Source organism: Tyto alba, unplaced genomic scaffold (assembly GCF_018691265.1).
Source record: "Tyto alba isolate M040663 unplaced genomic scaffold, T.alba_DEE_v4.0 Super-Scaffold_22, whole genome shotgun sequence".
NCBI lineage: Eukaryota > Metazoa > Chordata > Aves > Strigiformes > Tytonidae > Tyto > Tyto alba.
Genome location: NW_024881296.1, coordinates 20,695,690 through 20,722,225, shown reverse-complemented (window position 1 = coordinate 20,722,225; position 26,536 = coordinate 20,695,690). Strand labels below are relative to the sequence as shown.

Here is a 26,536-nt window from a genome sequence, read left to right as displayed (position 1 = left end):
ACTACAGTATTTTGTGTACTAGATTCATGATTAAAATGTTTGCAAAATGTACCAGGGGCATAATGATTAATGGTATCAGAGTATATAAAAATACAGGGAAGCAAGGATCGCTGACCTGCAGAATTTACAGATTCAGCAAAATTCAGGCTGGGTTCTCAGCTGACCTTGAATTTAGCATCTCACTGAAAAAGAATAGGAGATGAATGCCTGTTCCTTTTTGGCTGTCTCCTTTTGCAGGTTTCCTGGTAAACTACCTATCAAGTAATGCTTTCCTTCCATTTTTGTTTTCATAGTTCTTTCCTTTTTCTCCCAGTCTTTTGCATCCCCTTCAATCCTCTTTCTTCCTTTCTTTTTATTCTCCTTTAACTTAATTAAAACTGTAAAAATTATGCACTAAAATGCTTTCAACATACTTGTCTTCCCCAAATTTCAAAGCTTTCATTAGGCTCACAGCACAACAGATGTCATAAATTTTATCTATCATAAGTGGTGAAGTTCCTCTCAATAACTATATAACTTGTGATCTGTTTTCCAAGTGATCTGTCCTTGGGTGATTCAAAAACTGCTCAGTCCTGGGACAGGCTGGGAGCATTAAGAGGACTTTCCCTTTTGGCTCAGACAGGTGCCTCCTAGGCTCCTCTAGTCTACTGGTGAACGTGTCCTGACATTTATAACTATTAAAATATCTAACATTTTTAAGTATTTTGTACCGAGACTGACTACTGCTTGAGCTGCTGAGTGTGCCAGAAGTGCTGTATTTTGGTGGATTTATATTTAAGTTGGAAGTGATGTTTCTGACTTTTTAATGTGATCATGAAAAGCCATTTTTTTCTTTGAACCTTCATTGTAGGTGTGGGTTATTAGAAGACAAAAGCCAGCATAAATAAGGAAACTATGATTTAATTTCTTTTATGACAAAAAGAGTGATAAAAGCCTGGACTTAGTGGTATGTTTTATTACTGCAGTGCAAAGAGTTCTTAAAACTAGCAAGTAAACAGTTAAACTTCAGTCAGCACAGGCTTGCTTAAAACTGATGTACTGTTTACATCCCTCTTAAAGTTTCAGAGTAATAAATGTAAAGTGTGCTATAATGCTTTCTCCCATCGATAACTGCCCTACATGATGGCTTAAAAACAGCCTTGAATCAATTCAGGATTGATGTACAGACTGGGAATGAGCTCACAAAAACAATACAGCACTGCAAAATGGTTGGTGATAGCACAAACAGCTTTGAAAACTAGCTCACTATGGAGGCAGAATACAACTCGCTGCAGTGCAGATCTTGGTCCCAAGACCAGCCCACTATGTCTCCAGGACCATCACGCAGCAGGATAGTGATGAAAAGTGGGCAAATTCCCTGCTTGGCTGTTTATAAAGGTGCTGTTAGGTAATGTGGTGATCTGATATTGCCTTTATTGCTACTTAAAGAGGAGCAGCAGTTGCAAAATAAAGAGGAATAGCAAATGCTCTTACCAGCCTATGTGTACCTCTGTACTCCCAGCTGTGCATTCCTGCTCCCCGCCCTTCCCCTTCACCGGGTCCCTTTTACTGTATGACAAGTCAGTCCAGGTCACTAATCTGGCAAAAAACAAATTCAGCAATAAACATACGGTTGTTTTCCAACAGATTAGTGACTTGAATCGACTCATTGTGTGATGAGTACCAGAGCGTGATCTGGCAAGAGGTGAAGGCAGTGGGGCCTGACGTGGAAGCTCTCTGCTCAGGGGAGCATCACCCCATGTTTTGAAGGCGGCAAGCCTTTACACTCGCTCAGCTGTAACACGTAAGCCCAAGAACAAGCCATGGCATCATCTGGAAGGGGATAAATCCTGTTTGCTTGCCTGTCCTTTCAGTGCCACCCACAGTACTACAGGTTGTGTCGTGACCCTGTACTCATGCCAAATATTGGGACTGTTAATCGCTCTATAACTATGAGGTAAAACTGGTTTTCTTTGGCTATAAGGGCACACAGGGAGCACCACGCTCAAAAGCTGCGTGATCAGCCTCAAAACGCTTACTTTGCCAGCGAGGGGGTGTGTGTCTCCTTTCCGCCCCCATCCCCTTCGGGAAGGGCTCCCTAGCAGCCCGCCCGCGCCGCAGCCCGCCCTGTCCCCGCTGGAGGCGAGAGGCGTGGGGGGGGACTACCCGCACCGTATTTTCGCGTAGCCCGCGGGCTTGCGAGAACAGGGGAAACGCGTTCCCTTGTCGGCGTGTCCGCCGCGCACGTTTCCACACGCCGGGAAAAGTGTGAGGCCCCGGGGCTCCTCCCGCTGCGAAGCCGGCGCGCTTGTGGGGCCACCCGGCCCCGATGAAGGAAGGCGATTGCAGCGGGGAGCCCTCTGTGCAGCCTCCAAAGCGCCTGTCCGGGGCCACCGGGGCGGCCCTGCCGCCCTCCCCTCAGCCCCGGACCGGCCGCCTTCCCCTCACGGCGGCAGCTCCTCCTCCGCGCCGGCAGGGGGCGGTGCGGCGCCGGCGGGCGGCCATCATGGCGGTGCTGCTGGAGACCACGGTGGGCGACCTGGTCATCGACCTGTACACGGAGGAGCGGCCCCGCGGTATGGAGCGCGGTGGGCTTGGGGGGGGGGGGCGGCCACGGTTGTGCCCCTTGTGCGGGCAGGAGGAAATCGCGAATAAAGCAGCGGGCGGCTGCAGGCAGGGCCTGCTCGGGCGGGGAGCGCCGGTTTTGAACCGCCGGGCCCTGCTCGTGGCCGCCGCCGCCGCGGCGCTGGGGAGGGGGGCGCGCGCGGGGTCGGGGTCGCTCCCCGGCGCCTCCCGGGGCTCTGGGCGCTGCGGAGCTTCCCGAGGTTTTCCGCCATTCCGGGGGCTGCGAGCCGGGCCTGTCGGCGCTGGGGCTTTGGCTGCCAGCGCGGCCTCCGGAGGAAACGGGCCGCGAACGGGTGTTTTCTGCCGCCCCCCTGTTTGGGCACGTCCCGGGGTTAGAGCCGGATCCGTGCCCGGTTTTCTGCGGCCGTCTGCCGTCCCCCTGGGCAGCTGGTGTGTTCGGGATACTTGGAAGCATCAGTTGTTGTTGGGTAGCTTGGGGGTTTTATGTTATGCTTTCGTTATAAATGTAATGTATAATAACTTGTTAAAAAGCGAGCAAATGTAATTGAAGGGCAACGGTGATATTCCTTCTTAAGTGTTTGGAAAGAAACTGGGGAGAAAAAAAAGTGTGTTTCTACATAACTAACTGTATTGAGGGTTCTTTGAATCACTAGAAAGAGGCTTTAGAGCATTTCTCAGCATTTATAGGTTGTATGCTGGTAAGTCTTAACACAGCCTTTTCTGCACATTGAACTGGATATCTGTTGTACCTATATTTACTATATTTGGGGTTTTCTTTAGTAAAAGTTGGTATGATTTCTTACAGCTTGTCTGAATTTTCTGAAGCTCTGCAAAGTCAAGTACTACAACTATTGTCTTATTTATAATGTACAAGTGAGTATTCTCTATTCCTTATTTTTTTTTGTTGGTTTAAATTCACAAACATGAAAGCAAAGCTTATGTATTCTGCTCTGTGACAGAGGGATTTTATTATACAAACTGGTGACCCCATGGGAACTGGCCGTGGAGGGGAATCCATATTTTGGTAAGTAAAACTTTTGTGTTACTTAATCGACAGAGAAGTTCTATAGGGGACTAGGGGATCCCATTAGATTGTCTTCAGTTCTCTTGGGGCAGAATTATTGACGGGAAGTAAAAATGTTGATGCATAAGCTTCTTTGGTAGTCATACCCAAATACCTTTTTAATTCCTATGCTGCCTTTGGCCATTCAGGTTTTTTTTCTGGACAGTATTCTATTGCTGACCTTAGAAGGGAAGTTACAACTACCAACATGTACAGCAAATAACTATAGGTTGGTTTTCTGAGAGGTATTTAACTCAGTACTCTGTAGAAGGCAAAATCATTAGCAGTTTGTTACTGCTTTTATTTTTGTAACAGTGTACTTAATTGAGCAGGAGGGGAAATACAGAAGCTATGCTTGATTTCCTTTGTGCATAAGAAAGTAATCCTGTTGCTCTAAAAATTTGCTTGTGTTCATTTTCTTTGTGTTGAATATGAATAAGGAAATCACTCTTCTTGTTTAAGATGTTTTCAGTGGTCATGCACATAAAAGTTGAAGAAATCACTCAGCTAGGATGGAAGTTAGCAAAGTTCATGTGTTCTATATGATTCCTCAGAAACTGTTACAAAAAGTAGAATTAAAATTGCAGAGCAGAACTAAACCTGTAGTGTTGTGGAACAGAGTATATGGAAATGAACAGATCAGTTTGAAGAGAGACAGTGTTACTAGACCAGTGTTGACTTTTGTAAGTTTAGTCTGTCAGAGCCTCTTAAATACAAAACCTTGAACACACAGATTCATGGATCACTATTCTGGTGATCCTGGAAGCGGTGTAATTGTGCTAAGTAGATGCAAGTCTATCTTGTAAGAGAAATTTTTGACACAAATGATTACATTTTTACAGTGTGGAATAACTTATTTTTACAGAACCTACTTATCAAAATATCTATTTGCTTCATGCCTTAGAAAAATGTTATACGTTGTATTTAAGCACATACAAATAAACCCTGCCCCCCCCACCTCCCCTCCCAAAAAAGGCTTCTGAGAAGTGCCTCAGAGAAAGATCTGTTGTTCCCTGTAATAGAAAGTGAACTGTGTAAATGTACAGGTCCATAAAAATGTGCATGGTTGCAGTGTAAATTCTGCTTTTATTTGAATGGTAATTAAATTTTTTTAGGATGTTTTATCTACTGTTTTACATCATGTATTTATCTCACTTCTTAAAATTCCTTTGTCTTGTAACATACTTGTTATATGTATTTTCAGTCAACTGTACGGTGATCAAGCTAGATTTTTTGAGGCAGAAAAAGTGCCAAGAATTAAGCACAAGAAGAAGGGAACTGTGTCAATGGTGAACAATGGCAGTGATCAGCATGGATCACAGGTCAGCATACAGTGTTGGAAAGCCTTGGTGCGCATCTGAGTAACTAAAATGAAAATTCCTTGAACTTACAAAAGAGGCATAACAATGACAGTGTTGTATCAGTAGCATCATCTTGCAATAGGTTAAAAGGCATGTAAAAAACCGGCCATAGATAAGTATATTGCATAGTGTTCCAGGTGCCAATGGGTATTTGATTACAGACAAGAAAGAGATTAAAATGCTCAGTTTCAAATCCTGTCCTAGATTAAGTTTCTTAGTTTTATTTATCAGCATTCAGTCCTCTATTTTTTTCCTTTGTTTATTCATTTCTGTTAATACCTTGATGTGATTTTGCTAATGTACAGAATAGGCAGGAAAAAAATCCTTGTAGTTAAAATGGAAATGAAAAGTAAGGAAACTGGGTTTTGAAAGAATTTTAAAACTTTCTGGTTATAACTTCATGTTAATTTGGAAACTGGAATCATACCACAGTTTCCTTTATGGTTACATAAAAGTGTGCATTAATAATACATTGTAAGTTTACAGTTTTATCCCAGTGCTGTTATAAAACAATTTCTGAAAGTGGTGGTGTTCCCTTTGCTGTTCCCTATTCATGTGCACAAAGTTTTTGCTGTAGGTATATTTAAAGCTCTAATTTCACAGAATTATATTATTTCTAAATTATTATTTTGGGTACATTGCCACTCTATATATTAAAATGCCTCACTTGTAACATCCATATGTTTTAATTTAAAACAAGGGATTTTTTAATAATCGAAGAGCAAGGTAAAAAACCTATGGTTTTATTTTAGCTAGAGTTTGTAATATATGGAGTCAATTTTGCTGCTTCCCTGCACTGTACGTGTAAAATTGTTTGGGTGGGGGGTTTAGGAAAAAGAGATGACATTTGTGTTTAAGAATACAGCCTGCTAGCATGTACACAGGCATATGGGAATTATTGCAGTTCCCAGGAACATTATTGCAGCTTCTTCATTGGGAAAGAAAAATTCCAGTAAGGAATTATGCAGAATTTGCTTACAAATATAACATATATTAGTTTAACCTATACCAAATGCTAACCAGTCTTAACTGTGTTGCAGAGAACGAGTGAGGTGTTACCAATCAGATTGTAAAGAGTGAATGTGATGGCTGTGTCCTGTTATTTGTGTGTATCCACTTCTTCCTCCTTCGTTCATTACCAAGTCTCCTCCATCTTTAATTTGTTACCAAGTGTTCAGCTGGTATCAGTTTTCATAGTTTCTGTGTTGCCCTAAAGCAAAACACCTGATTTGTGTTAGGATGCATTTCAGTGTGAGTTCAAGCTGATCTAAGTCAATGCTACTGTGTTCTGGTTCTCCTCTCAATGCTACTGCATCGTGTTTTTGGGGAGAGAAGGGTTTGTGATATAAGGGAAAGTGAAAAAAGTCTGGATGGAGTTAGGGGAAGGTAGAACTATGGAAGCTTTTGCCAAAATTATGAAAATGCACCTGCTGAATGCAGTTCGATGAACAGGTGATTTGAGCTCAGCTCAGAGCTCACTGCTGCCCAGAGGGGTAGCCTTGGCCTTTTGGTCCTCTCCCTTTCATCAGCTGTGATGCCTGTCACAACCTTTGCTGATCTGGCTCTCCACCTGCCCAGCAAATAACAATCTGCTCTTCCCCTGCTTGTTTCCTGCCAGATTACTGAGTCAAACCGATTCACAGAAAGGTCCAGTGAGCCGAAGCTCTAAGCTTGTGCAGAGGGAGACTTGTGTGAGAGTCTCTCTTCCTCAGGCAGTGGCTGTGAGCTGTAGGTTGCATCTCCATGTTCTCAGAGCTGATGGAAGAAGACTAATCTTCTCCCACAGAAATCAGGAAGAGGTTTTTTCTTCCCCACTGATTTCAGTGAGAGTTGTACCTCTCCTAAAGTAAAACTCAGGCCCTGAATTTTTCTATTTACTGTTACAGGTTTTGTGTCTTCTTTTATAGTTTCTTATTACTACAGGGGAAAACTTGGATTACCTTGACGGTGTGCATACAGTATTTGGAGAAGTGACGGAAGGCATGGATGTACTGAAGACAATTAATGAAACCTTTGTAGATAAGGATTTTATTCCGTATCAAGATATCAGGTGTGACTGCTTTTAATTTCCCTTTTGAGGAATACATTGTAACGAAGCAAATTCATTTTCTTTGGAAACTAGATTATTGTAGCAATGTCAGGTGACCTGTACATGGTATCTTAAATACTCTTTTATTCCAGTATTATTAGTGAAATAAGCAGGTACTGAAATAAACAATTATGTAAGAAAATGTGCAACTATGTTGCCTTTACAAAAGCATCAATACTAGTGTTTGCAAGCATACAGTGTGTTTTTCCTGTTTAAGATATAACTGAGTATCAGTGGGGCTGGTTTCTTGTTACTTGGGTAAAGAGAGTTTTGTTTGCATGTGACGCTGGTCTTGATTTTGTTTTCTATAAGGATAAATCATACAGTAATTTTAGATGATCCATTTGAAGATCCACCTGGCTTGTCTATTCCTGATCGCTCGCCAGAACCTACTAAGGAACAGCTAGATGTGAGTGTTTATGATAGATTCTTGGGGAAAAGTTGGAAAATATAATTACATTAATCTTTATTAGTGGCCAACACAGACTGGGTGAAAATAAGAATTCTGTCTTTAAGACTTCGTCTGACAAATCTGTATCCTAAAAGAACTACACATTTTTAGCATGGAGGGTAAGAGATGCTCTTCTACTATGCCAGCTTGAGTTCTGGTATGTCAAATGGTTGCCTGTTATTTGGGGCTATTGCCATGTTTAATCAAACATAGCTGCTTAATCTTTCAAGAAAAGGATAAAAGGGTGTTGTGGGTCCTTTCCCCTGTGACTATGGTGGAACTAGGTTGGAAAGCTGTATTTTAGATTTCTGATTACAGTGCAGATTAGCAGAACATTCAGAATATTCACCTTTGACGTTACTGTGTTTTTGCATACTCTGTTAGAAGACAAAATATAACTAACATTTATTAATATTAAAGTGCTTACTGCTGTTTTTATTTCTAAATGTGAAATAGTCAATGTTTCAGTGGAAGTACTCTTGGTCACTGAGTTATATCTCCAAGCATGCATACTGTTGTGGTGTATTTGTTCAAGGAATTTGCTAAAAAAGTAATTATTCATAATTTTTTCGTAGCATGCAGTTATGAAAGTTGCTATGTGAGATTATCTCCTTCTATGGAAACAGTTGTTTTAAGCAATGGATGAATTGACTAGAGAGAATATGGTTTATTTTTAGGCTTAATAGATATAATTGCAAGATTGGAATTAGGCTTTCGTAGTACATCTGAACTGTGGTTTGTGTCTGATGTACCTTCAGATATGTTAAATGGTCTAAGGAGTTTAATAGCTTACTGCCAACTGTGTAGAGATTTGAAAACTTATACTCAGTTTTCTTCCCCCCCATAGCCTGTCTGAAGATACACCTTTTGATGTAGAAATGCCTGTAAGAAGGGCAGTGTTCTTGAGATGCTGATGAGGAGAGAAAATTAAACCTCAAATCCTGTCTAGAAAAAGACATGTAAAAATAAAATTCTTGTTGTGATATACTAATGTTTGAGTCTTATTAGACACCACAGATGCTTACAGTCCTGTTTATCTTAATTTCTGGTAGGAGCTTTCTAGATTAGAAATGAGTTGACACTTTGGTGAGATGTTGAGTATGAGATGGGAGTATAAAAGAATTTAGAATATCTAGCTCAATATGGTTCAAATTGGGCCTGAAAGTTCATACATAGTTCATAGTGCCTGAAACACAAGGATAACATCTTCTCTTTCTTTTTTTAATCTGTGTGGGAGGAACAGAATGAAAGCTCAGTTCTGCAGAGATACAGTGGTTAAACATTTTTCATGTCTTGGGAGGTGAGGAGGGAGGTCATTCAAGTAATATTTGGAAAGTGAGAAAGAATTTTTGACCATGGCTTGGTAATAAATAGCTTTTTCCTTCATTTTTCAGAGTGGCAGAATAGGAGCAGATGAAGAAATTGATGACTTGAAAGGACGGTCTGCAGATGAAATAGAAGAAGTTCAGGCAGAAAAAGAAGCAAAAACTCGTGCCATTCTTCTGGAAATGGTGAACACCTTTCTGTATTTACCTTGTAGATATTATTCCTCTGGGTGTGTGCATGTTATATTAAGTCTAGGAGAATGTGTACTATTTATCTTGAAATTGCTTATCTGATGATGATATCATGGCTCTGAATCTATACTATTAAGCATCTGTGGTACAATGAAAAGGATTGAGCATGAGCACCGGAGGCAGTTTTCTGATAAAACAAGAGATATTTCATTTTCAAAGCCAGAATTAAAAGTGGACCAGTGGAGTCTTTATAAAAACTTGCTAGAAATGCATCCAATTAAAAAGCATAACGCACATAATATGCTGCTGAGTATCTATAATCCTGGAAAAGGTTTAGCATGTGTGGGAGAGTGCTGAGCTAATTTGTGATATTCTCCTCCCAGTGCGTATAGTGGCATTGAGGTTGCATTATTCATCTATGTAACAGCAGTGTTCCTTCTGTGGGATTAGTTGAATTTAACATTGATTAATTTTATGTTCTTCCTTCTTAAATATAATGTTTGGTAACTGCTGGCCATTGTAAACTCCATATAGTAACAAAAAGTGTGAATAAGCTTTGAAGTCTTTTTTTGAAAAAGCAAAAAAAGCACACACATTGTTGAAGGATGGGTGATTTACAACTACCAAATTAAAATTTATGGTGAATAGTTTGCAGCAGAGACTAATACCAAGGTCAATCCAGATGTGGCCACAGTGTTGCAGGAGACCTGCAGGTGTGGGTTCTTGTTTTGCTGCAGCAGCAGTGGGTCTGATGACCTGTTTTACAGATAAGGTTAGCTAAAAAAGGCAAGTGTGGGGTATGTGAGCCATTGCAGTAGTTTTCAGTGAGTATTGCTGGGTAGTGTGCAATAGGGAGCTATGTTGTATTAGCTGAAGAGGTTAAAAACTAAGTGTGTTGCTAGTTTCACTGATTGGGGAAAAAAACCAGCTATTAGTTCTACTGTTTTGACAAAAGAACAGTGCACATCTCTGTGTCATGTGCTTAAACTCATTCTGTCTTCTCTTTTGTGGAATCTGCTTCTTAAGTGTGTTGTTTTGCTTCTTTCTGCTATCAAACTAATGTGCATTACCTTTTTATTAGCATATTAAGTAAAAGATGGAGATAAATTGTTTAAATACCACTAGTCTTTTTCAGATTTTAAAAAGTGCTACAATTCAGCAGGAAGTGGCGCGTGTATTTGCGTTTTCCTCTGTAACTTAACTTGCTATCAAGCTGTTTTAAATTTAAGCTTATCCTAACTGTTGTCAGATTTCAAGGACAGATGATTTTAGGTACAGACAGAGACTAAGGAATGGATCCAGTTCATTATTGTTTTTATAACAGAATAGCTCTAAAAGTACACTTTCACCTTTTGGAACTGTGTATTTGTTATGTTATGAACAGGAAAAGCAAGGTAGAAACTGTTTGTGACTACCATGAAGTCCCAGTGGTGGAATTGCAAATAGATAATAATTTTTAGGTGGTACTGTGGAAAACACTTTTTTTTGTAACAAGTAGGAAAAATATTTTATTAATTTTTGATTTTGTGATAGGAATGTGTCTGAGATCATCCAAAAGATGTGTTGCCAGTGTGCTTGTGGCAATAAAAATGTAGAGAGCTTTAGTCAGAAGTGATGAGTCTTTTTCTGGACGCCACAGGTGGGAGACTTACCAGATGCAGAGGTCAAGCCACCAGAAAATGTGCTGTTTGTTTGTAAACTGAATCCTGTGACCACAGATGAAGACCTGGAGATAATATTTTCACGTTTTGGTCCCATTAAAAGGTAATTATGGTAAAATAAAAAAGAAAACCTTCTTTGTCAAAACTCAGTTTGATTCCTGTCAGTCTATGTAGGTTTGGCCATTACGTAGCATCCTGGTGTCTCTGGAGATTTATGCTGGGCCTGTGTGTGTCTGGATAGAGACCACAACAATGGTGACACAGTCAGATCTAGCTAGGTGGGTATCCTGTCCCAGCACTGGTTTTGAAGTGAAAGCCTAGGGAAGTGTAGGAATGAGGAAAGCATATGATACTCTCCCCAGCCCCCTGTCCTCTTCCTCCTTTCAGCAGTTTTTATCTTAGATGCTGCATGGGCTAGATACAGTCTCTGGGTTTTTCTTTTCCATGGGAGTATGTATGGGTTTTGATAGTGACAAACACTTCTGGCATCTGATACACTCTTCCTTGTTAAGGTGTTTCTCATGCCTGCTGCCTTTTTCAGTTTTGAACATGGCTCCTTGTAGTTGCAGTTGATTCTTCCTAGTATTGGTATTAAAAGACATGATGGGCAGTGAAACCTGCTTTCCTATGCCTCTCTATCCTATACGCCAAAGTTATCTTTTTTTTCTTGCTAAAAGGACTAGCCTACATATTCATGCTTTGTAGAGGAATTTTCCTTACCTTGTTTCCCTTTTCTCAACCTTTTTCTGTTGGTTTGCTCTCGTCTCAAGATGAGAGAACCAGAACTGCACATGGTGTTAAAGGAATTACAGATTTACAGTGGCACAGTGGTATTCTCTACTTTGCTCTCAACACCTTTTCTAGTTAATACTGAAGCTATTTTTTTCTTTTTTACAATGCACAATTAGTATTCCCCCCGCCATGCTCATCTCGTTACGTTTATCTACACTGAACATCATTTGCTATCTTGTTCAGTTGGTCTCCTAAGAAGTCCTTTATGCAATTTTTTCAGTCTTTTATTTTTGCCACCGTTAGCAGTTTAGTATCATCATCAAACTCCACTGGTGACCTCTTTACTTTCTCAGGGAGAAACGACTGTTTACTCTTACTTGGTCTTTCACATATTTATAAATGCAAAGATGTTTCTTATGCCATTGCTGCCTAGTTTCCCCCAAAGCCTTTCGTGCAAGAGTCTATTAGAATTTCCAGAGAGACTTAAAAAGACTACATCTAGGTCATCATCATGCATATGCATATTGACTCTTTCAGAGAACTTCACTTAGATTTATTCAGATGGTCATGAGTAGGTCCTATTTGTTCAGGTGCACACTAGCTCTGTTCTGTATTTTGTCTCTACCGGTTTGTGCCGTACCAGAATACAGGCCCGCAGGCTCCCAGATCCTGCACTAAGCTGGCAGTATGCGTGAGTGAAATTGGCATTGTTTGCCACTCCTGCAACTCCAGCATGATTTCTGGATGTCCTAGGGATTTCTTACATATTTTTTTTATTTTTTTCTCTATCAGTTTGTTCAGTACCTCTTCTGCAGTCCTTCTGCTTTCTGATAGATTCTCGGAATAATCCACAAAGGAGGGTTCTGGCACAAAACTGTCCCATCTTTTTCCTTGCCAATGGCTGCTGCAGAGAATTCCTATAGGTTGTCTGAACAGCCTTGTCTTCTCCTGTATTTATTTTTTGGTCTTGATTATCTTTTGGATTGTGTATCCTAATCCTGGTTTGTCACTTTGTCAGTACACGTGGGGGAGGTCCCACCTTAATACCACCTTTCCTGCCTTGTTGCCTGTCTGACCTTCCTCAACATCCTGTAGTCAGAATTCTCATGTTGTATACAAGAGTTTGGTAATACTGATGCAATACCATGTTGTTCCCATTTTGCATCTACTGATTCAATCAATACTTTAGGCTTCTTATTTTTGCCCACTGAACCAGATGATAATAAGATGGCTGCTAAAGAGGTGCTCATGAGGAAGAGAAAGTTTGTCATGTGATGTCTGTTTCAACTTTCCTTAAGATGACTGAGAAAACAATGTGAAATTTCTTGTCTTGTCATTAGTGAAGTGCAAAAAATTATTATCAAACAGCAATGTTGGAAAATAGATTTTGTTTCATTGATCAGAGATTCTACCCTAGTTCTATGCTTCATGTTAACTGCTTGTGAGTTAAGTGTAATAATTACTCAAGTAATGACATGCACTTTTTTCTATGCAGACACCACCACATCAGTAGGGGTCTCAGAATCAAGTGTTATAATACCCGCAAGGTGGTTGTTTTGGGGTTTATGTTTTTTTTTGGGGGGGGTTGTGTTTTTGTTTTGTTTTTTTGTTTTTTTTTTTTTTAACTGTTACTCTCACTTTTAAGCAGTACTTGCTTGTCCTATTTTTTTTTACACCAACAGCACTGACGTTTCAATTTCCTATCAATTTTTCAGCTGTGAAGTGATTCGAGACTGGAAGACTGGTGAATCTCTTTGTTATGCTTTCATTGAGTTTGAAAAGGTATGGGGTTTAGGTATACTGTATGTAGTTTCTGCTTATAAAATGTATTTTTTTTTTGTATACTTCCATTAAGGAAAAACACTGAAATCTTCAATTGTAGCTAACATTTTCTCTTACTGACTTAGTTACAGAAGTTGTAGGTCCTAAAAGAGGCAAATATTTAATACTTTCTCTATTCAATCAAGCAATACAAATATGTTCTTCTTAGGTTGTCTTGAAACCAATTGGACAGGAGCAGGTCCCTTTTTTTCCCCCCAGAACACATTAAGACTTTGAAGAGTTAAAGAAAGGAATGCTAGGAGGAAAAGGAGGCATGCTGCATAAAGAGAGGAGGGTGTATGAAAGAAGGTAGATTGGTGTGTACAGTAGTGTCCTATGTTGGGCCTGTAAATGGTGCTTGCTTTATCAACATGCTGCTCTAACTGTGACAGTGACAGTAAACATTCTTGTGATAGTGCATACCTTCTTGTTTGTATCTGCTAATCTCTCTAATCTGTGAGAACAAAAACACTTTTTCTTTAGTCCACTTACATCCTTAAAATGGAGCTTTTATTAGTTGTTGTCCTTTTCTGTTTTTTCTGGATGTATTACAAGTGCCAAACACATAGCTGGATTGGCAAATTTTTAAATAGTGAAATGAACTGAAGAATTAGAATTTGAAATGCTGACATTTGGACAGCGCATAACTGTTTCTTTTGAAATGCCACAAGGCAAGAACCAACTGCAGTAGAAAAAAAGTATGCCATTAAGCAGTTGAATTTGTGTTTGAGCTCTTCAGTGAATATTCCTATGAAATAATCATGACTGAATTTTCTGGAAACAATATCAGGAGGAAGACTGTGAGAAAGCCTACTTCAAAATGGACAATGTGCTGATAGATGACAGGCGAATACATGTGGACTTTAGCCAGTCTGTTGCAAAGATTAAGTGGAAGGGAAAAGGTAGGTACACTTGCAATCCTTTAACGCCCATAAATTAATAAGCCATGACTTCTAAACTGTAAGTATTATATAAAAGAGAAGCAATTGTTTTGAGTTTAAATCATTTAATCTTCAGGAATATGAATTTTCCTGGTACTGTAATAAATAAAGCAACACAGTTGTTAGCTCTTCTTTTCACTTGTGCCATAAGAAAGAGTAGAAGGGTTTACTTGCCACAGATTAACTTTTTATCAGATGTGGTTTTGCCACTAAATTGTTTGTTCCTTTCAAGCTTTAAAAATGATGATTTTTGACATTACTTATTAGCAAAATAATACAGCAGTACATTGTTAACAGCACTACATTGTTACTTTCTAGTTTTTCTTTATTCACTGTATGACAGTTGGGTGTATACAATAAAAGGTAATTTTTCAGGTCAGGGATTTCCCTTCCTCACCTCCTGTAGGTCAGGCATATTGCATAGCAGTCTGTATGTTATAAAAAAACAGTTTCAGATGTTTGAGGATGTTTTGGGAAGACAAAAATAGTGGGAGAGATGGATACAGTAGTTATTTGGTTGTTGGGGATGTAAGGAAAACATTGGACTTGGAGAGGTGACTGTGCATTGCAGTGGTGATGTTCCTGCATGTCTTTGTTTAAAAATGCAGTCAGACATAAAATGTTTGCATACAATTTCTCCAAGTTGGGAACTAGTCATGGACACTGAGGTGCTAGAACTTGTCTTGCACAGAGCTGAGATGACTTTGTAATCTGTACCGTGCTCTGCAGTGCCTCCTGCACTAACTGGTTACACAGAAAACTTTTCTTTGTCGGGGTGACTTAGGTCTAAATTGTCCTAAATATTGGAAAGCTAACTATATCGTGTTTTTGCTGTGCTTAATACGACCCAAAAATGACCTAGGGGAAGTATTGCCATTCTACCTCCAGTAGCCATTTCTGACCTAGACAGTTAAGAGTGCAGTTTTAAGTATAACCGTGAGATGGCAGCATGTTGTTACAGAATAGTTCATTAATCTGTGAGCCGGTGCTTACAAGTGAATGGATGGAAAACGAAGTCTGTCATGCCTCTCTTTAAATCAAGATATGACATTTTTTTTTTATTACATTTGAATTCTTAAGCTGTAGCTGTCTCAGAGGTTTCCCTTCGTGCAGCCCAGAGCAAAAGGTCATTTATTAATGAGAATAGTCTGTAGGCTTTCATGGTAACAGAATTTTAAGTAGTGTGACATAGGACCTTTAATCAAAGTGGGACTAAACTAGTTGTTGAATCTTGGTTTGTGATCCTGTTCATGTGTTATCTCCACTGGGCATGAGTGAGGAGAAAGCTATATGTTGTTTAATGGGATCTGCAAGCAAGAGAAGGACAAAAAAAAATCACAACTTGTCCTACTCTTTTCTACAGTTACCCAGATATCAGTGGTTCTGGAGCTGTGTTCTGCTGTGCAGCTCTGAATGGTTATGAAAAGCCCTTAAATTCATAAGCAAAACATAATGGTAGATGCGGGTCTTGGTCATTTTTTTAGTTGGAGTGAATTGAATGTATTTTTCTGTGGACAGGTGGGCGGTATACCAAGGACGATTTCAAAGAGTACGAAAAGGAACGTGACAAACCTTCAAAACTTGCTCTGAAAGAGAAGGTAAAACCAAAGCATGAGTATCCTTTTCTGGTCAAAGATATTTTTTGAACTAAGGACGGTTTGTGAAAACAGGCTGGAGAAGACTTCGTAAAGCTTGCCAAATGGATGTTTTGCTGCTGCTTCATATAACCATTTGGTGTTTCAGGTGGAATTGAATATTTTGTGTTTTTCATTTGATGATTTTGATGAATTTAGTCAAATCAGAATGTGGTGTTTCACTTCCAAATAATGTTCCAAATCTACAGCCCTGGAATGACATATGGCATAACAGAGTTTTAAGTAGTATCAAAGGGGACCTGCTGCATTCAAAATGAGACCATAGTAGTAACTAACTCATCCTCTCAGATGGTACTTTGCTTGTGGTGAGCACAACAGAAAAGAAGACCATAGCTTGTTCAGATATCCACAGGTAGAAGAGAAAGGAGAATTGGGACCTGGCTGTACTGTTTGGGAGGACAGAAATCAGTCATTTTAGCACAGCTGATTTTTTTTCAATGTATACGATGCTGTTCTGACTGAAAGACATTGTAAGTCTTGGTAAACTCTGCTCTAATAAACAGGGGTTTATTTGCTTCATGAGCTTTTGTGTTCTGCTATTTATTGATATTAAGTAACAGATCTGTCCTTAACTAACACCATCAGTGCCAAGTATGACCTTGTGCTGGATGAAGATACAGAAGAGTCTCAAACAAGTCAGTCACACTTGGCTAAAAAACAAAAGAAGAAAAAGCACCACCACTCCGAAGATGAAGAGGATGACAAGAGGACAAAAAAATCTAAGGTATTTACCTCTTCATGCATTAACTTTATACCTGTTTATTGCTCTCCTAATAAGAAAAGCCAAGAATAAAAAGTCTGATATTGAACTGAGGACATGGTGTGCGAAGTCCTGTCAAATACAGCAACTGTGAACATGCAGAAGGCTGATGTTAGTCTCTGATTATGAAGGAGGCTTTCCAAATCTTCCTGGACTTTCGAAGCTTGGCATGCCCGAATGGCTTTTTGCCAAAACATCCTGAGGAGGGAATGTAGCCTGTCATAAAGTAGGAGATCTTCAGCACTTTGAACCTGTTGTTCACATATTTCCAGTCATAAACTAGTAGTTAATCATATTTCATGAAGGCATACAATTTCTCATTTTGTTGCCTGACCAGCATGTGTTGGCTTTTTCCTATATGGAATCAGAAACACAATCTCTTTGCGTTATCTTTTAAAATTTTTCCTTAAATGTTTGGGAAGTGTTTGTGTAAAATCTATACACAGGTTTGCTTGCATCTATATTGTGCAAGCATATGGTGCTGTAAGACTGGGGCTGGGACAGCAGCTCTGTTATTCATTAGTTCCACTGCAGCCTGTCAGGTCAGCATTTTCATGTTTCTGTGAACTTGGGATAGTAAAGATGTTGATGTTTCATGGAAACAATGACTGCAATGACAAAATGGAGGTTTAACTACAATTGAAGTGCGAGTATTAGGGAAAATTGAGCTAAGGTGAAAAGCAAAAAAAAAACCAAACCCCAGTATTTTAACAATGCAAGCTTTAGAACAAAGCTGTGTTTAGCAATTTTGCAGAAAGTGATAAGGTTCCAGCCACAGTAAGTAAAGCCATTGTCCTGGCATGAGTTTTGAGTGCTGCTTTAAGTTCTGCATCCAGAGAGCATACATGATTCTGTTGTTCCATTGCATCACTTCTTGCTGTGATGTTAAAAATAACTTTTCTCATGAACATAGCAATTAGATTTTTTTTTTTTTTTTTAATTGCCACCAGTGAGCCCTATCACTCATTCATGGTACAAATCTTTTTGTCACTGATTGCATACTAATTCAGTTAGGATCCTTTGGGTGGAGGGGAGGGGCCTGCTCATGTAATTGAACTCTCGATTGGAGCATACATGTACAAGAGGTCTGGACTAATGTTGGTTTAGACTTCCTCCTGTCTTTTTGGCTGATGGACATTTGTTATTGACATTCTTGAAACAGATATTTCTGGAAGTAATCTTAGTTCTTGATGGTTCAGAAATTACGCATGTGGAACTGGCTGGTCATGTGTTATCAGCAGAGAACATTTTTAAATCTTTCAGGTGTCTCCACCCCTGCAGGTGGTACATCTGCAGCAATAAGCTCTGTTCCAGTTGTTACAAGCTGGCTGCTAGGCACATCAGCAGGGGATTTCATAGCACAAAAAAATGAGGACAGAGGGATTCCTGGTGCTGTTTCTAGAAAAGAGTATTTTCTAGTGCTTGACTGATGTCTCTGTGTATGTATAACTTTTTGTGGTTTAGTTGCCTGTTCCTATTGTGGTTTGTTCCTGTAGTCTACTGCTGCTGTCTTCTGGTATCTTCTTTCTCATTGTTTTCCTTTCTTGCTCCCCTTTACCTGTTTCAGTGTAAATAGCTTAGCCTTCTTAGGCCCAAAATCACAGGTGGAGGCTTACTTCTATTCTCCGATGGCAAGCAATGTAGTTCCCTCTTGGAGCTGTGACAATTAATTTCTAGGAAGAATTTTTCTTTGCATCTGCACTTGAATATTCTTGTTTGTTTGTACTGTATAGTATGTACATAATGAGCAGTATGTACTCAGTGTAATTTAGAGATCCAGTAAGTGTCTTGGGCATGGCTCTTTCCAAATGAAATCTGCAGGCAGTTTAGCTGGCAAATCCTGTTTAGCATTTACAAAAAGTAATTTTTTTTTAATAATTTGAGCATAATCTGAGGAATTTGTACAAGAACAGGGGAAGGAAGCATGTTCCTGATGCAGAGTATGTTCAGTGTGAATACTGAGGCCAGCACAAAGCATAACAGTATGGAAACTTTTCTGATGAATGGTAGCATTTTTTAGTGAGGGCAAACAAAGCATTTTTCTTTAACCCTATTTTGGAAATATTAGAATGTATTTGAGGTAAGAACTTTAAAACAAAACAACAGCAGACCTTTCACAACTAATTGACCAAAAACCCCAATAACCATGCTTCATACATAAGCTTCCATCCCGAGCTTCTAGTGTGGCAGAGATTTTAATTAACAGAGAACAGGGTCTTATAATGGAAAGTTTTGGCAACTGAAACTGCAGTTTGTGCTACCAGCTCCAGCAATGACTTGAAGGGGTTTTGTTTTCTGAATAGTTTCCATGATGTTCAGTCGTTTTTCTGTTCTCTTGCTGTTTTTTTTACTTTAGTATATTTTGACTCATCCTTTTCTTACTCTGACACGTTTCCTGAATCTTCAGCCACTGTGTTGATGTTTTTAGAATATATTTTTGAATCTTATGCTGTTTGACTTGATTCCAGAGGGTAGAAGAGGGTAAGTTGTTGTGGCTTGCTTTTAGTAGGTAACAGGATGTGGGTCTGGAGCCAGTAGGCTGGACTACCATGTGGGCTTGTGAATAGGATTTAGGAGAGTTTTTTGGTTTTGGTTTTTTTTTTTTGTTTGTCTGGTTGTTTTTTTTTTTTTTTCATACAGTCATGTTTCTGCTTGAGATCTGTATTATGACTTGGTTCCCTTTCCAGTTATTGCTGTGGTTTTTGGTTCCTTGGAATTTTTTTTAAGGTAACTGGATCTGTGGAGGAGTAGGGCCTATCCAGTGGATTTATGTAAGACATAGGGGCTTCCTGACTTTCAGGTTTCTGTAGCACATGATTTTGGCAGAGATACTGATTTTTCTGGTTTTAATTTCCTGCTCTCACTGCTTATTAGACACTGTTTTCTTTATATTTGGGGTCAAGTTTGATCAAAATCTCCCTTCTAAAAAGGCTGTCTCTATTTGTTTGCCCCTTTGAACCTTTAACTAGTGTGCGTAATGTATGTAGAGGTAGCATATTTATTCTACTTTTGTGGTCATAGAATTTCTAGCTGCTTTACCTGCAAGTGCTGTTTGGCAAATTACTACTTTTGGCAAAGCCAGCCATGAACTTCCAGCGAAGTGTCTTTCCCTCTTCGAATTTCCTTTCTCATGTATATTCACTGACACAGTGCTGGCTTAAAAATTGGGGTGATCATCACTTACTCATTGACTGATGAGAGACTGTGATCCTGGATCAACAAATCTGGACTTCACCAGTAAGAGAGAGTCTGTTTTTAAGTAGGAATATTTTTCTTCCTTTTCTTCCTCTTCCAGTGGGAAAAATCAGCATGTTTCTGACTTGGATAGAGCATGAAAGATTTGATTTCAAAATACCATTATTTTGAGTAACTTAGAATGTTTAGAAAATTGACCTTTTTCTGTGACAAAGACACAGGTAAAGGTAAAATACTACTTAAGGGGAAACGTAATGGATTTTTTGGGGGAACTGAGATGCAATTAATTATATTAATTCAAATTACTACATTTTTTTGTTCTTTACACTGTGATCATATTGGTTATTGTAACAACCTTTTTGAGACACTTTCAGACTTGCCATATACACCTATACCTTCAATGTTCCTGTGAAGGTCATTGTGCTTAGCTGGATCTGTGCTCATCTGGCTTTTTTTTAATCCTTTTAGCAAGTTGCCCTTTTCTGTGGCATTCAGCATGGACTATTTGTCTTTACTTTCAAGTCTTCACTAACCTGTTCCCTGCCCTGATGTGGCCAGTAGCCCGTCTCTAGTGTTGGCTTGGTAGATTTTTCAGCTGAGGGCTGTTCTGCTTTTCTCCCATTTCTCCCATGTGCTGGGAGGAGACTTCAGCAACAAACCAGCTAGAAGGCAGCAGTGCACCAAGCCCACCATTTGTTTTTCTGGCCAATATTTGGTCTTGTTCCTCTCTACTCCACCACCAGTGACTCCATCTTCTGATGTTTACTCAGGCCTTGCCACAAGGGGCTTGGAACCTGTTGTCTTGTTCAAGCATATGAAGAGTGACACTTTTGGTTACAAGAGTAATATGGCTGTGCATCATTCTGAAGATGAATGAACAAAGCTCTTATAAATAACTGGAAGCACGACGCCTTTTTGATGGATTCATATTTTTAAATCTGTAGTGAAATAAAGTTTGACAGTAAAGATGTGGAATAAGCATTTGGCCACCAGTTGGATTACTGTACTCAGCAGTAGCAGAAATTTTTGGTTATGTAGATAAAGATCAAATCTGTGACTATCGATGTGTGTGTTGATCCAGGGAACTTATGTAGCTAATTGTAACCATAGTATTTCAGCATTATCTAAGTAATTCTAAAGGTGGTGTTTGCTCTGGGAACCATCCTGATCACTGCCTTTCTGGTTAAAAGCTCTGCTTGGAGTAGAGTTTGTTCAATATTCTTTTAAATAAATAAACTTTGAATGCTACTGTCACAAGTACACATTTAGAAAAATGAAAACTGTATTTGAGGTGAAAAAAATACCGTATAATTTAATGCAGACATTTTTCACAGTTCATAATGATCTGTGTTTACCAATTTTGTTTTTAAAATCCCATGAAATGGTATCTGTTTACTAGGGCATATAGTGATACTAAACTTTCAGGTGATAGTACCTTCAAGACAAAAGTGCCTACCACCTTCTTAATAGCAAGTTGTATATGTATCTTGCTGCAGGATTCTGAAACTCCCTCCTGTGTTTTCTCTCCCTGTATATCTTAGTTGAATAATAAGAACAGACCAGTTTGTAGCAGTGTTTGAAAATGTTAGCTCACGTGTCAAAACTCAGTGTTGTGTATTAAGAAAATCTTTAGAGTTCCTTGAAGTGAAATGGCAACTTTTAAAGTGATCTTACCTTTTTACTTTTAAAACTGATGTTATGCTGTGGTCTGTATGGGTGCTGGTGTCTCCACTTAATTGTTCTAGCGTGTACTGTGCCATAATCTTGTTAGTGTGACATTTCACAATCTGAGTAATTAAGCCATCTTTCCTTCATTTACTAATCAGTCTCAGTGGTTTCATACTGCCCGCCTAGTGCAACAAGTAAAGCAGGTGTTCTAGCAGTTCCTCTTTTGTTACATAAAACTCATTTCTCTCCAGAGTAAATCCTGTCTGTGCGCTGAGCCATTCAGTCAGCGTTCTCAGTGATGGTATGCAGAAAGCCAGGGAAATTAAAAATTTCGTCATTTTTAGCTGCCTGAACTTGCGGCATTTTTTTTTTTCTTTTTTTTTAAGAATTCTTGTATATGTGCTCAAACACCATTACCACTACAGTATATTCTGTTGGTTTCTCCTTTTTAGGTAATTTTAAATTAGATAGACTTGTACCCCTTAGTTTACTATGTCTGTGTATGAGTGTATCCTCCTGTGTTTCCTGTATGGGTCATACCCAGCAGTCTGCAAAATGCAACTAATTTTTCATTACCTCATTATTTCCATTTCAACTCATGTACCTTGTTGTTGTTTGATTGTACATTTGAAAGTATTGGATTCTCCACGCTGCCTTTTCTTGTGGACTTCTAGCTTCGGGTCTCTGTAACAGTGTCGTTCATTTTTCTGAAGCCTAGAATTTAGGCTATTAAGGATTACTACAGACAGGTTAAAAAGTGTTCTGCATCTTCATAGCACAGAAATGTGGGGCTTGAACCAAAACCTGTGATCAAAATAATTGTATTGCTTAGATAAGTCAAAATCCAAATCTAGCTTGGAAGTTTGTGTGATGCTTATGAAGAGTGTGATGGTATCCATCTAAGTTGAATCCCTGATATATAACCATTTTTTGCTAAAGTTCTTGAGGAAACACAAGCAGCAGCATGCCTGGCAGCCATGCTTTTTTCCATAAATGCTGACAAAAGCTGTAGGCTTACCTTCTTCGTATAGTTACAGTGGGGATTTTTCTTACGGGTTATCTTTTTCAAATCACCATGGATGTGAATCTACTTCAGGTAATGCCAGTCTTAGCTAGGGAACCAACCATGCTTGACTCTCCTCTAGTTCTCCGTGCCTTTGTATATTTTCCCCTTTTATCTGTAACTGTATATCTGTCCAATTCCATTAACAGGATTCTGATCGAAAACATGAAGGAGAACGCTGTAGAGAGAAGATAAAGAATGAGAAGAAAGACAGGCATCGGAGTCGCAGCCGATCTCAAGAGAGAGACTACACTTACAGCAAACAAAAAGAGAAATACAGAGAAGACTTCCGAATAAGAGACTGGGATAAAAAAGCAGGCAGAAGCAGAAGTCCTAAGAAATCAAAAGACAAAGAGAGGTCCAAGTACAGATGAAGGACAAGGAAAAAGAGAGGGGAACTAAAATATATTTTCTTCTAGCATTTCCAACATTCTCTCAAATGGATATGCAGTTACTGGATAAAAGCAGTTGCCTTCTGTTGGCAGCTTAGCCTTACAGTTCTATGAATGCCCAGCATATGGCTGTCAGAGTAAGCCTCAATTCCAAAAAGGTGGTTTCAATAAAGTATTGCACGTTAGTGAAATGGTTTGAGTCTCCAATAAGAAATGTTGTCTAAAGCTTTTTGGAAACATAAGCGTGCACTAAATGAATTGCCCTTCTCCACTGGGATGGGATTTGCAGGACATACCATCCTTTCTACAAGGAGGCTGTATTTACCTTTCAGCACATTCAGGTGCTGTAGTAATGAATGTGATAGAAGACCTGGGGAGGCAGAAATGTGCTGTGTACATTCCTTCCAGAAAGTGAGCGGATAGCATTTGCACATGAATACTCAAAACTCTTATTTCCTTCCTTTAAAATAAAGTGCTTCTGGCTGGCTTAGTCCTCTCAGCTCTTTGCTGACAGCACTGTGCAGCAGCAGTTGAAGGCACTGATGTGCTGCTTGCCGGGGCCGTGGAAGTGCTGCACCATACTACATCAATTGCACTTAGTTGCTCACTTATTTACTCAGATTGCTTGGCTGGCTGGCATTGCTGGAGTATGCCTCTCAAAACCGAGCTTCACCTGATGCTTGGCCCATTTGTAGTCCCTGTTAAAGATCTGGCCTCTGCAGTGTCAGGCAGATTGTTAGGTGGGTAAGAAGGAAGAAAGAAGTCATTAGCAGAAAAGCAAAATTTGTAACTTGCATTGTATTTGCCAAACCTAGATGGGATTAATTTTCAGGTTTTGTGGCAGAAGTAGGCCGATTAGTAACTTCATCTACAGAGGAATGCAGATGATGTTATTGGAGATTGGGTCTTAGTGAAAGTAGGTAGGCTCTTGAATGTCTGGCTTGCTCCTAACCATTTAAACAGTGTTATGCATAGATTTTAAGATGGTGTATGTCCTGCTTGTCCTCTCCAGAGGAGGACAGATCTTACATTGTTAGGAAGGGAGATGAGAGACGGGGAATAGCGTTTGTCTTTCCTTCTTCATGGCTCGGAGGCAGTCTGTTTTGATGAATAAATGTAACTTTTTTTTCTTTTGTGATTGTGTTTTTTCTGCAATACTTGCTGTAGTGTCTTATTGTAATATGTAATAAATTTTTATAGCTTGATACCCATCGCTGGAACATGATCTGCAGGACAAAAACTAAATGTAAAATTCAAGGCAGCTGAGACCCTGGAGGGCCTGTAGTTGTGCCTGGCTGGAGCATTTGAATGGGCTGTATGCAGAAAATGAACTAATGATTAAGATGCTTTGATGGGAAGGCTGGTACTAAAGGAACAAAAGCAGCCCTTTATCCCATGGCAGAAAATTCTGACTAAGCAAGCCAGGCCAGATGCCTAGACTATCCAGACCCAAGCTGAGACTGAGGGTATTGTGTACAGGAATGTGCTTTCCAGCAGCATCTACCCTGTTTTTGCTTAGTCTTTAACAAAGTGCATTTGGTTTAGAAGCTGCTTTTTGTTGGATCTCTCATTTCTTACTTTTGTGTGCTTCAAAGAATGGAACTAGAAATCCAGGGTTTCCATATGTGTTTCCTGACAAAATGTTTCTAAGCCACAGAGGACTTGCAGGGACCTGTGCCATCCTTGCAGAGTCTGAGCAAGAGTGCAGGGCCCGCTGTCCCAGAACAGAAATAAAGCGGAAGCCTGCTCTTGGGAGTCAGGGGCGGGGGGGGCTTGGGGCTGAGGACTGGTCTTGTTCCTGTCAAGAAAGTTTCTGCCTTCAGTCTGGGCACATGAAGACTTCTAAAGAACTGCACTAGGCCAGGATATGATGCATTTGGGGTAGTGCTGCTGAGGCTGTAGGTTTTCTCTAGTTCTTCCTGCTTTTAGCCTGCTTTGTTGAAGAAATAAGGTTTGCACTGTCATACTGTCCTCAGTTCTTTTCCACAGTGTGTTTTTAACATGCAAAAAACACTTGCTAAATTTGACAAAGATGTGGAGATGGTAAAACAATTGAGGTTTGCTCCTTTTAGGAAGGGGCAGTCATAGAAAGAGGGGATAAGGGCTTCCCCTCACAGAAAAAGCTGGATTCTTGCCGAACATCAGAGATCCTCTTAGGGGAGAGGTGGTAAAAGTGACTTAACAGCATGAAGAAGAGTTTCAGCAGGCGTTCCTAGGCTTAAACTAGCCCCCAACTACCCGTGGGACATACAGAAATTCTTGATGTTTATAAACAAGCACCCTCTTTCAGGTGAATGTGCTCACTTCACAGCAGAAATGGCTTTTTTTCTCACAACAGATAAAAGCTTAAGAACCAGAAGTTTGAGAGTAATGTATGGAAGTACATAGTCAATTTGTGTTGGTAGTCAAAGAGTCTTCAGAATAAAGGGTTAAAAAAAGAAATACATCCAAAAGGTCTCAAGTTTATGATTTTCAATGTCTTTGTGCTTTTAAAAATATACCCAGTATCTTCAGATTGCTGAAATCACCTGCTAGTATTTTTATAACTTTCAATGTGGATGTTCAAAAATTAGTTGATATTAATAGGCGATTAAGTAACAGCATAAAAGCTCCCTAGTTGGAGGCAAGTACTCAATTTCAGGTTCTGCTAAATAAGACTGCATTTCTAGGCTGCTCTGCTAACGCTGTGGAGGCATCGCAGTTCCTGGAGCACACAGGGACTGCTGAGCTCGCCGGGTGAGATGGGCTTTACTGCTGCCATCACTGGAAGCTGGGGTTGTGTACATGTGGTTCTTCTGGAAATGACACGAACGAGCCGTAGGGTCAGCTGCAACCACAACCGTTTTGTGCTGTTCCTGCCCTGCCAGAGGTGTTGGAGCAGACAGGACTTTTTATTATCCAGGAGCTGGAGAGTTGACTTGTTTTATTTTAATGAGTGCTCGCACTTCCCTATCCTCATTTCCTTTTCGTCAATGCTATCTCCAACCTCAGTTTCAGTACTGACCTTTGGTGCTTATGGTAGTTAGAAAACAAAACAGAAGAAAAAAACCCCACCTTCCTCTATAATGTTGAAAATAACATTGAAAATGTTGCAGTGGAAACATCAGCTTCTTCACTTTCACTTAGTTGAAGCCTGCTTGAAGGGGAACGCTTCGTGCTTTAGGCTGTCTGTTCAGAGGTTAAAGGCTTAGAAACCAGCTCCTTAGAGTTTTCTTTCTATTGGATTCTCTTATCTGTACCAGCTTAAAAATAGGATATAGACTCTGTAACCTGTTGTATTGTGTGGAAGTTAGAGACTAATTCTGTAGTCTTGCACAGCAGCTTCTTTAGTTCTCTGTAGACTTGAGGTGGGCTTGACCAAAACCATGATGTGTATGGGGTCTGGTCTTAAAGCACTAACGGCAAGTGAGAGAGGCTAGGGTCTTGCAACAGAGACCTCTCTTTAATCCCATGGACATGACACAAGTCAGTAGAAGTAGCATAAGGATTGTATACGAGCAGTTGGTATTCCAGGATGGGTGACAGTAAGCAGTTACCCAAAACCATTCATGACAACCCTGTGCTCATCCTGGTGCATGCTCTGCCCGGCGGCTGGTGCCCGC

General features: G+C 39.8%; 1 protein-coding gene across 1 annotated transcript; it reads left to right on the top strand.

Moving 5' to 3' along the window:
- Window positions 1–2,436: 2,436 nt before the first annotated feature.
- On the top strand, window positions 2,437–24,069 carry PPIL4 (peptidylprolyl isomerase like 4). The gene is made up of 13 exons (XM_033011674.2): window positions 2,437–2,555; window positions 3,371–3,438; window positions 3,525–3,589; window positions 4,833–4,950; window positions 6,897–7,039; window positions 7,391–7,487; window positions 8,924–9,040; window positions 10,686–10,810; window positions 13,155–13,221; window positions 14,051–14,162; window positions 15,720–15,816; window positions 16,442–16,580; window positions 22,692–24,069. The coding sequence occupies exons 1-13, from the start codon at window positions 2,486–2,488 to the stop codon at window positions 22,914–22,916; spliced, it is 1,443 nt and encodes a 480-aa protein (XP_032867565.2). The 5' UTR covers window positions 2,437–2,485; the 3' UTR covers window positions 22,917–24,069.
- Window positions 24,070–26,536: the final 2,467 nt, after the last annotated feature.